This window comes from Vespula vulgaris, chromosome 13, assembly GCF_905475345.1.
Source record: "Vespula vulgaris chromosome 13, iyVesVulg1.1, whole genome shotgun sequence".
Lineage (NCBI taxonomy): Eukaryota > Metazoa > Arthropoda > Insecta > Hymenoptera > Vespidae > Vespula > Vespula vulgaris.
The window spans coordinates 48726-56689 of record NC_066598.1 but is presented as its reverse complement, the minus strand read 5'-3'; the positions used below and the strand labels follow the sequence as shown (position 1 = coordinate 56689).

Here is a 7964-nt window from a genome sequence, read left to right as displayed (position 1 = left end):
GGTGAAGCACCACGACGTCAGGATCGTGACTAACTGAGAGGCGTGGAGGGACGTTAGCTACGCCGTGGAAACGATGGGAATGTGCGCGCGCGACTCTCGGAAAATCCAATGCGCCGGTCGTTCCATCGATCAGTCCAGGAATCTGCTCGCTGGACCACCCCTACTCTCCTAAGAGGGATGGGTCGGTCGGTCGACCCACCCGTACCTTGCCGACTCTATACCAACCCATTTTACCCACCTAGCGTGCGCTTTATTGCTATCTTAATATTCGCTCGTATTCGTTATCTTATACCAGCGAGCTTTTTCCAACGAAATATTATCTTTTAACGCTACCACCGGATCGAACGGAATTTAATGAATCGAAATTTTTGGTTTTTCGACATCGAGGCCTCTAAAATAATGACGTTACTTTGGATAATCATGTTATCGGATGGGTATTTCATATCACGACTGATTCTTCGTCCTTTCTTTTCTTATATCAAATCGTACATGTGACTAATCTAACCCGGATAGAAGGACCTCGGCACACATTATACTTCGTATCAACCGATAAATTTGATTACGTAGCAAGTAATGAATGATTATGCTTATTCAACGATCTTCATCGGCGGTTTCCATTGGCACAAGCGGATATTCAATTGTTACATATTTACTTATGGATCAATTTTTCGAGATTCGACCATTTCGAACTCGCGACTTACGATACCTGAATATAGCCGATTAATAGGATATGTGCAAGACGACGATCATCGACGGACACGACGGATTCGACGGTCTCACAGTTTGTCAAACGCATAACTTAGATATTAATTTTCCAATCGAGCTAGAATGCCCCAAGACACGGTGGAGACGTTCGCACGAGGCCTGATAGATCAGATAGTATCGAAAGCTTTTGATAAAATTAAAATACGATTCAAGAAAGGTCCTAAAAAAATCTTTACGACCGTTAAACACATTGGTACCAAGGAAATCCTACTCATATTGCTTCATTTATCTGCAGAAGTGTCATATAGTCATATGCAACGCAGTGACACCTATACGGACCACAACGAGGGGGAAGGAAAGGAAGTGACAGAGAGTGTGGTCCATGACTTACGAAGTGTGCAAATTGGTGACTCGTCTAATATATTATCGTGCCCCATGTCACTTTTGGATCGCCAGGTAATGAGTGAAAGAACAAAAAAAAACACAAAAACAAAAAGAGAGAAAAAGAAAAAAGAAATCCATCGACGTTATTTCATCCCAGACAAATTGATCGTTCGATCCCAATTTGAATGATCGACGTATCATAAATAATTTACCGATTTATAAATATCGAACGCGATATCGTATTCATTGACTTTGCTTTCGTTGATCGAAATAGATGAGACGGACTGCGTGCTTCATCGATAGCACAACGATCGACAATACGGTCGATGTCGTCGAGATATCCGATATCCAAGGTCAGGGTGACGTCGAGCCGATCGCATACGATGCCGAGTCTTCGAAGAAGAAACGTACAAAGTCGTCGACATATAGCAAAGAAAGAGAGCAACCCGGTACTAACGATGCCACCACCAAAGTATCTATCAATCTGTTGCACCGGATGATCGAGGAATTGGAGACCGTGACCGAGGAGACCATCCTAAGTCGCAACGAGGCTGGCAAATCGAATGAAAAGTTCAAAGAAGAAATTACGATTTGGGAGGAAAAAGAGGAAAAGTTGATTCGAATAATCGAAGATACCGAAGGATCGCACGAGAGCATCACCGAGGAATCTCGATCGATCAGACAATTCGTAGACGAGGATAGGGACGAACTGAAGTCGTCGATGATGATGTCGGGTGCGTCTTCTTCGAGGAATCTTTCGTTCGATGAGGTTTATCTCGAGGAAAATGCCACGGATTATCCGCCACGGCGAACGTCCATCGACGAGATCGAAGAAGCTCATGATTTCTCCGCGGAAACGAAAGAAACCGACAAGAAAATCAAGTCGAAGAGAAAGAAGAAGAAAAGGGAAAGCTTGGGCCGAAGGCTCAAGAGGTTCTTCCTAAAGAGATTCAAGCGTGGAAAGAATTGATGGGATGTTTTCGTACGAGGACCGAGGCGCAACTTTGGAAGCGTTTCTCCATTTTTATACATATCTACATATCTGCTCTGATAGTACTATTTTCTAGCAACGCGACGCTCTACGATGAGCATAGCGTCGATCGGTTGTGTCGACGGTGCCGAGCAAGTAAAAATAGCCGGGCAGTCTGATCATCGCATAGTCCTCCGACGGAATTACGTCTGAGGGGGAGGAAAAGGCGTCGCGTTAAGAAAAGAAAAGAAATTGAAAAGTGTCTTGCCAATTTCTAGAAATTCTTTATTATACATTTTTAAAGATACGTCTCTCTCTCTCTCTCACCCGCCCCCCCCCCCCCATCCCTTCCTCTTTTCTTCGCGCGAACATTGTATCGTCGTTTTCTATGATCGTTTACCAAATACACGTCTTCTTCGCCACGATTATGTACACATGTACATATACTCGTATAACAACCGTAGAATTGGTCTAGCAGATCGCCGTCGGTGAAATAAAAGCTCCGTCTGAATATATAAAATCAAAGAGTCTCTCGTCAAAATCGCTGCTTCCCGTACATCGAGGGTCCGAAGCATCGAAGGTCGCCGGAATCGATATACATATGTATTTTCATTTTGTCAGTTTTGTTAACGTCACTGCAGATCTGGCAACCCTGATATACCGCCGAGAATGTCGCTGTTGAAAACCATTTATCGTAGTAGGAAGCACACTTGAGGTACAGAGCTCCTTCTTCTCGAACTGTTTTTGGACCGCAACGTTGCCAATGCTCTTCTCTTCGTCGAGATGACTTTGTTTCAGCATGATCTTTCTCGTCTATCTCGATCGTCGCGCCATCTGTAGAAATAAAATGAATAAATTTGGTAACACCCGGTACCACTTCTGTTTCTACCTCCGTGAGATCAGCATCCCATAGAAGCACCAGACAATCGACAATGGTGAGTTCGTACTTATTCGTCGTTTATCAATCGTTCCTTTAATGAATCGATTCTTATGTTAATTAAACTCGATTCAATGATCGTTGCGAAATCGCGAATTGATTGATTCGATCGAACATTTTTCTCGATGCCAAAGTATGCTCGTATAAGGATAAGGATGACAGTCGGATTTAGAATAAATCCAATAAAAAACGTGTGTTTTATTTTACAGGCAGACCTCAGCCCCAAAGACGTCGAGAGTGAGTAATAAAAAAGGGGAGGATTTAAGAGCGAAGGAAGAAGTTCCGTATACTCGCGGAACTCCTTCTCGTGTCTTTTTTTTTTTTTCTTTTTTTTGCGATAACTAAATTAATTCGTTCGTTCTTATATTTCTGGAACTCTGTCCGTCTGTCCGTCGCTCTAGAAATCGTAGAGTCAACAAAAAAATCCAAAGTTGAGCGAACGAGTTCAATTTGTTTTTTTTCTTTCTTCTCCTTTTAAAACTGAAACCGTCCTGCCGGATGTTGACGAATTCTTTTCGGGCGTTGACGAATCAGCAATCAATAATGTTAAGCTGCTGGTTAGAGCATCGAGAAGTATCTCGATTAGAGAAGCTCTAATTTTAGTGAGCGATAGAACTTCCGAAATATTGGGCAATATGTCGGTCAACTATCATATCGTTACGTAAGGAGCGTGTGTCAGGAAAGAAACGAAGAAACCTCTTCGAATGGACGAGCGAGATGTCAAAAATAGTCAGCACGCTGTTCTTATATGGTTCGGCGGGGGTAATCTGACCCACTACTTCTACCAGCGAGTTCTTGAATCGGTTCCTAGGGTGGGGATATATGCTCGGACTTAAAATAGATTCAGACTTTTGAACCTGATACCCGCGCAGTAACTATTACAGGATGATATTAACCCAAATTTCGTATTTCCCCGTTAAGTTTAAGAGGACGACGTCCAGGTACCTATTTCTGACGGCCATTCGATACTTTCGAAGAAGTTACTACTCGCTTCCACCTTTGAGAACATTGATATTCGCATCGCGAATATTCGGCAGATCTTCGGGATAATTTATTGGTTTATGCTGCAATCTCATATTTGCAAATACACTTCGCGTTTAATCGTATTTCGTTGCGTTCGTTGCGAGATAGAAGCAGAATTTGCGTTCTCCATCTACGATGCCGACGGTACCAACGTCATCGACTGCGTCGACCTTGGAAACGTTTTACGAGCCTTGAACCTCAATCCGACAAATGCAACAATTGAAAAACTGGGTGGTACCAAAAAGAAAGGCGAGAAAAAAATGAAGTTGGACGAGTTCCTGCCAATCTTCAGCCAGTGCAAAAAGGACAAGGAGCAAGGTTGTTTCGAAGATTTCGTTGAGTGTCTCAAGCTTTACGACAAGCAAGAAAATGGAACCATGCTAGCCGCCGAATTGTCTCATACGTTACTCTCGCTCGGTATGATCACGAATTGATTGATAGTCGATACCGAGAAAATATTATCATTTTAATATATACCATTTTTGATAGATCGTAATCCTTCGTTGTAATTTTAACTGCGATAGGTGAGCGCCTTGCCGATGCCGAAGTCGAGACGGTGCTAAAGGATTGCATGGATCCGGAAGACGACGATGGCTTCATCCCTTATACTCGTAAGTATAAGATCTTTGTTATCTTTATCGATACTTGAATGCATCTTCCCGATTAGAGACACAGAGAGGAAAAGAAAATTAGAAGCCCTGCATCTTAATGAGTCGCGTTAGTGTGAAGCACGAACGAAGCACGAACGAAGAATCCAATAGAGAAAAATTGCCCAACCAATAGTTTGTTTTTTAACGTCCGGTTTATTATGTCCCGTTGACATGTCAAATCGATATATTAACAGGCAATTAACTAGCCTCCCCGACGCTCCAAAATGAATGACCCGATTACCTTAGTATATAGAGATTTAGTCGCACGACTAGTTCAATTTGGAAGAAAAAAGAAAAATTATTTATAGACGCAGCCAAAACATTCGGACAACATGGAAGTAACATGGTAGAAAACAAAAAAATATACATCACGGGCCCATCGTAATTGTCCATTATTTGAAACGTCCAACTTTTATTTGTATTTCACAGCATTCTTGAAGAAGATGATGGTGCTTTTGTAAGCTGTCCGGATGCCATTGGTACACTGAGGTCATCGATCGTAAGTGTCCTCGTCTAGTAGACGCGTCCTCGTTTTCTCGCTACTTTAGCTTCTTCTTCTTCTTCTTCTTCTTCTTCTTCTTCTTCTTCTTCTTGCTCCTCCTCCTCCTCCTCCTCCTCCTCTCCCCCCCCTTCCTCCTATGCTTCTTCGTCTCGTTTATCGTCTCTTTCTATCTCTTGATTTTTACTTTCTCATCAGAAAATGTCATCGCTTTGTTTCGCCTTGTCTCGTCACGTACGTACGACAGTTTATAGGACGTAGGTTTGCGGCGCCACAGGGATGCTGAAATCGATAACTTTGCTTCTCGCACAAAAGCACGTACGAGAACTTCAGGTTTGTAAGTAAGATCCGTGAATCGACTGGAGTCAACGCTGCAATCCCACTTGAAGCAATATGAGAATTCGTTTAATGGAGCATTCTTAGATGACTCACGGTTCTTTCAAAATACAACGTGTCCCGCTTCAATGCGTTTGTCTTTTAACTCAAAATCAGTCCTCCATTTCTTCTTACTCTTTTTAAATGTGTAATATGTCCTCATTCGTGTGGCTTTAAGAATACTATCACACACGAATAATTTCTCTAAGTTCTATCTATGCTTTTCTAAACCAAACAATAACGTACTTGAAATTGTTGCAACGTAATATTTTCTTAATGCTTACAGTTATACACAAATAAATCGTACATGACATTAATACACGCGGACATCGTTTCCAATTGACACGACGGATCTAACAAATATCGACGATTATAAAAGAAAGAAGAGAGACGATACGATCACTGCAAATCCGTCTTGTCGATTGTGTCCTGTCGCTTGTAAGAAAGCGTTAAGGAAGACGAGATACGAGCGAGGTGTTTTAATACCTGATTATTTTTTTCAGCGTTCCTACGCAGATTGTGCGAAAGAGCACAAGAGGAGTCATAGATACAAACAAATTTCTTCGACTCTTCGGCAATTACCTTTCTAAACTACGCATCGGCGAAGGACACGTTTGTCATATTCATCATGCTCTCTTCATCCCTTGTTAATTCATCGCGCGATCAGCACGCTGATCGCATCTCTTCACATTTCCGTATAAAATTCATTAAAAAGATAATAAAAAGAACAAAAAAAAAACGAAGAAAAAGTAACATCCATAAAAGTCCTCGGGATTATCCTTCGAACGAGAAGCGAAAAGATCATCGGTTTTCAAGAAAATGCACGCGAAGAAATAGGGGAAAAAAGGACAATCACTTTTCAAGTACACAATGACAGCTAAGAAAGACGCTCGCTTAATAAACACGATCTCGCGTCTAGGGTCATATTTTAAAAAGATTTGTACAAAGTTTGACTAAACGATCGGTTTTCAGTTACACACCTCGTATTGTTACTTTAATAAATGACATTCCTCGTGACTCGGGGATTGCCAATAATAAAAGTTTACATGTCATCCCTGTCAAAACACGTTCGCACGAAAGAGATAGTATCGTCGAGAAACCCAACGACCCGATATAATAATATCATACGAACAATTTTATGCGGAAGTTACTTTTAATTGTCTTTAGCTGGAACAAAGTTATTAAAATAATCAAACCTCTTTCTCTGCTTCATAGCAGAATGGATGATTAATAACGACCATAAATCGAATGCAGCAAAACTTTATATACCTGAAATAATATTAAATTTAATCGATCGAGAATGAAAAATGATGCATGGAACTACGTAAGTGCAATCGAGCTACCGAGAGTTGAAATTTTCGGAAAAGTAACGTCGATTCCCGAACGATAATAAAAGGGAAACGGCGGACATCGACGTACGATAAGGGAGAGAAAAAGAAAAAAGAAAGAAAAATCACAGTCATACATTACCGAATGGGAAATGTTTATCGATGATATCCTATGACTGTTATCTCGAAAGACGCGAGTAGAAAAAAACATCGAAAGAGATATAGCGCTATACCTCTCTCTCGCACACACGCACACTATCTTTCCTTTCTCCCGCCAAAAGATTATTCGCGTCACATCGGAAAATCTCGTGCGTCGAACGCTAACTTCGTGTGCGCGTTGCACTAGTTCGGTTGACTTCGGATATCTCCGGCGTGGAGTTATGGCTTTGCCCGGCAAGTCGGCGCTCAGGACAGTCAGTTCAAACGCGTCGCAAGTGTCGCGCGTTTCCTTCTCTTCTGATCTCGGATGACAGATCATTGTTTCGTATTTTCGCGTTCTTCGGCGATCCGATCGCTGTATTTTTCATTAACAAGTGCAGTAAACGCAAGCTCCGAATTAAAAAAGAAAGTGTAACGTCGAACTTTAAGCGATAACGAAGAAAAAGAAAAAATAAAGAACGAAATATGACGGACGTCCAAACGAATTCAACCAAGGAGGACGCAGCATCGAAGAGGCTACAGCAGGACGACTCGACGTTTAGAACAGGTTGGTGACGACGAGATCTCTTCTGTGCGAGGACGTTTCATTCTCACGCACTTTGTCGTTTCTCCAAGTTCCTCGCAGCTCTTGCGTACGTCGGTAGAAAAGTCTGATTGGTCGGGACGCCACGGCCCCGCCATCTTGACTGATGAGCCGTGTCCGATATCGTGGAAAATCTTGAAAAATAGACTTTTTAATGTCGCTGCTGAGACCGACGATTTATTGTGCCGAACAGATTTGCCGAATTATCGAGAATGGGAAAGAAATGGAAAAAGACCTTAGTTAAAAAACCTTAGTTTACGTTCATACGTCTGTATCTGACATTATCCATTTATCTATGCACGCTGTTCCATTAGTTTCCAAATGGCGCCGTAAGTAGAAGGCATTAAGCAG

At 41.9% G+C, this 7964-nt stretch overlaps 2 protein-coding genes across 4 annotated transcripts; both read left to right on the top strand.

Moving 5' to 3' along the window:
* Positions 1-103: 103 nt before the first annotated feature.
* Positions 104-2342, top strand: LOC127068439 (uncharacterized). Of its 2 annotated transcripts, XM_051004665.1 has the most exons (3): positions 104-922; positions 1001-1161; positions 1364-2342. In XM_051004665.1, exons 1-3 carry the CDS (start codon positions 829-831, stop codon positions 2057-2059), a joined length of 951 nt encoding a protein of 316 aa, XP_050860622.1. In that variant the 5' UTR covers positions 104-828; the 3' UTR covers positions 2060-2342. The 2 variants fall into 2 exon arrangements, with proteins under 2 accessions (XP_050860622.1, XP_050860621.1); XM_051004664.1 differs by having other exon boundaries at positions 104-1161.
* Positions 2343-2868: 526 nt separating this feature from the next.
* LOC127068464 (myosin light chain alkali) lies at positions 2869-6583 on the top strand. Of its 2 annotated transcripts, XM_051004721.1 has the most exons (6): positions 2869-2994; positions 3206-3233; positions 4128-4436; positions 4544-4630; positions 5099-5168; positions 6047-6583. In XM_051004721.1, the coding sequence occupies exons 1-5, from the start codon at positions 2992-2994 to the stop codon at positions 5128-5130; spliced, it is 459 nt and encodes a 152-aa protein (XP_050860678.1). In that variant the 5' UTR covers positions 2869-2991; the 3' UTR covers positions 5131-5168; positions 6047-6583. The 2 variants fall into 2 exon arrangements, with proteins under 2 accessions (XP_050860678.1, XP_050860677.1); XM_051004720.1 differs by lacking the exon at positions 5099-5168.
* Positions 6584-7964: the final 1381 nt, after the last annotated feature.

What these genes read in the sequence shown, in the direction of transcription:
- LOC127068464 (XM_051004720.1), top strand. An exon ending in CAGCCCCAAAGACGTCGAGA is followed by an intron (nt 3,234 to 4,127) that starts GTGAGTAATAAA and finishes GTTGCGAGATAG; the next exon opens with AAGCAGAATTTGCGTTCTCC. An exon ending in TCATACGTTACTCTCGCTCG is followed by an intron (nt 4,437 to 4,543) that starts GTATGATCACGA and finishes TAACTGCGATAG; the next exon opens with GTGAGCGCCTTGCCGATGCC.
- LOC127068439 (XM_051004664.1), top strand. Translation starts at nt 829, where the DNA reads ATGCCCCAAGACACGGTGGAGACGTTCGCACGAGGCCTGATAGATCAG. An exon ending in TGTCACTTTTGGATCGCCAG is followed by an intron (nt 1,162 to 1,363) that starts GTAATGAGTGAA and finishes TGATCGAAATAG; the next exon opens with ATGAGACGGACTGCGTGCTT.